At 50.2% G+C, this 2417-nt stretch overlaps 1 protein-coding gene across 1 annotated transcript in view; it reads left to right on the top strand.

Annotated features, from left to right (window-relative positions):
• Window positions 1-1934: 1934 nt before the first annotated feature.
• LOC111394131 overlaps window positions 1935-2417 on the top strand; it is a 2297-nt gene continuing 1814 nt past the window's right edge. The window contains exon 1 of the mRNA XM_023019906.1: window positions 1935-2392. Within this exon, the coding sequence (XP_022875674.1) occupies window positions 1935-2392 (458 nt within the window). The remainder of the gene's footprint in view (window positions 2393-2417) is intronic.

The raw sequence follows: 2417 nt of genomic DNA, 5'->3' as shown, positions 1-2417 counted from the left end.
AGTGGTGGAAACGCCAAACATTACCGGGCAAACAGAAGGGTGTTGTTCCACCGCCCTTTCATTGGCACCGTCTGTGGGAAACTCATTTGAACTAAAAAGCCATGTCAAGAAGACGAACAAAAGGTGATACTCGCCTGGTTGGGAACGCGGTGGAGACGGAGTCGGAGTCAGTTGCAAGGGGTCATGAACCACCACCGCCCCCGCAGTATATGACGCAGAGTCAATTCAGCGCTCTGGAGAACCAGTTGGCAGCAATGATGGTGCTTTTACAAGACCAGTCGTAGAGAACCACCATCCCTCATTTAAGCCCGACGGAAGTGACGAATCAACAACCACCTCAAGCGCCACCCACAATTGTTCCACCCATCTCTCAGCGGGGAGCGGGAGACGCGGGAGCTCCAATGACCGTAGCTCAACAGCCCCCGCAAACCATGGTAGACCTGGAACGAAAGATGGAAGAAATCATGTCCCAGAAGATAGACGATGCGTTGTCCAAGAGAAAGGATAGGCGGAGACAGATGGTTTTGGAGGAAGACCCGTTCGCCCCAGAAATCATGGCAGTCCCTTTGCCTAAAGGCTTCAAACAGCCCATGATTGAAGCCTATGATGGAGTCACGGACCCGCTTGACCATCTACGAACCTTCGTGGATTTGATGAGACTTTATGCCGCCCCGGACGCAGTGATGTGCCAATCCTTTCCCCCCACACTCAGGAGGGAGGCTAGGGACTGGGTAGCAACCTTGGCCCCGCACTTCATCAAGTCATTTGATGAGCTCTCCAGGAGCTTTGTGGCTTACTTCCTAAGCAGCGAGAGGAAGAGGAAGACAGCCATTGGGTTGATGCAGGTCGTACAGGACAAAGACGAGTCATTGCAGGAATACTTAGCTAGGTTCAGCCGGGCGACTCTTGGCATAAGAGACCTGCAAATGTCCACAGTGGTTACAGCCTTGATGAATGGAACGCGAAACCGGGCCTTTAAGATGTCACTCTCCAAGAACCCCCCGGAGTCGATGCATGACCTATTAAAGAAGCGAGACAAGTATGTCGATGTGGAGGAAGCGGATAAGGTAACTAAAAATCTCAGGGATGGAAGGGAGACAGAAGCTAATAAGCGAAAAACATATGACGAGCAAAGGCACAATGATAAAAATAAGCCGAAGAATGAATGCACGAGCAAGGGTTATGCCCAAGACCGGTCAGTCAGGCAAAAACGAGAGGAGGTCAGACACCCACCCCTTTGAACATTCCACGAACAAAGTTATTGATGGAGATACGGCACATGAAGGAGCTCGAATGGCCCAAACTAATGCTAACCCCTTCAGGCAAGAGAAATCAAAGTAAATACTGCCATTTTCATAGAGATCACGGGCATGATACCGAAGAATGCCTACAGTTAAAGAAAGAAATTGAGCGCCTGCTGAGACGGGGGCTATTGGCAAAGTATGTGAAAGACGATAAGGGCAGGCAAAGGGTCGAAGGTCTACCCCCACCAAGGGCAGAAGTGATAAACATGATCATCGGAGGAGTAGCGTCGGGCGGCAACTCAAATTCAGCTAGGAAGAGCTATGTGCGTTCAGTAGGGGTCTGTTCTATTCAGAAAAAAAAAGATTCAACCAGAGTATAACTTTCGATGAAGAGGACTTGATTGGTGTAACACACCCCCATGATGACGCCTTAGTAATAGTAGGCGATATTGCGGATTTTGACGTGAAGAGGGTGTTAGTCGACGGAGGGAGTGCGGCAAATGTCCTCACCTGGGACGCCTTCTTGGGTCTAAAAATCCCCCAAGAAAGGTTGAAGGTGGTGACTACTCCCCTACAAGGCTTTGGAGGGGCAACAGTGATACCGGAAGGGACTGTAGAGCTTTCAGTCACGCTTGGGACATACCATTTACAGTGGTGATCGTGACTACTTTCTTAGTTGTCAAGACCCCTATGGCTTACAATGCTATCTACGGTCGGCCATTGCTAAATGCAGCTAGCGCGGTCCCATCGACCTACCATCAAATTATGAAGTTCCCAACCAGCAGGGGGATCGGGAGCGTGCGAGGAGACCAGCATGCATCAAGAAAGTGCTATGTGGATAGTATACAAGTCAAAAGCCCACCATCAGTCATGATGCTGGATGTAGAACTCCCGAGGGAGCGGATCGAGCCACTTGATATGATTGAAAAAATCTTTATTGCCAAAGGAAAGAAGTTTCTCGTTGGAACAGGTCTGGGATCCGAAGAGAAGGAAAAATTGGCGAAGTGTCTAGCCGGTAATTTGGATGTCTTCGCTTGGAACCCAAAGGATATCCCGAGGATTAGCCCAACTGTCGCGCAGCACCGCCTCGATGTCCAGCCAGGGGCTAAGCCAGTGAAGCAGAAAAAGAGAAACCTTGCCCCTGAAAGGCAGGCTGCGGCCAGAGCAGAGGTG

The sequence above is a fragment of the Olea europaea genome, chromosome 5 (assembly GCF_002742605.1).
Source record: "Olea europaea var. sylvestris chromosome 5, O_europaea_v1, whole genome shotgun sequence".
NCBI classification, from domain to species: Eukaryota; Viridiplantae; Streptophyta; class Magnoliopsida; order Lamiales; family Oleaceae; genus Olea; species Olea europaea.
The sequence above is the reverse complement of the archived record's forward strand: the minus strand, read 5'-3'. Positions and strand labels throughout refer to the sequence as shown.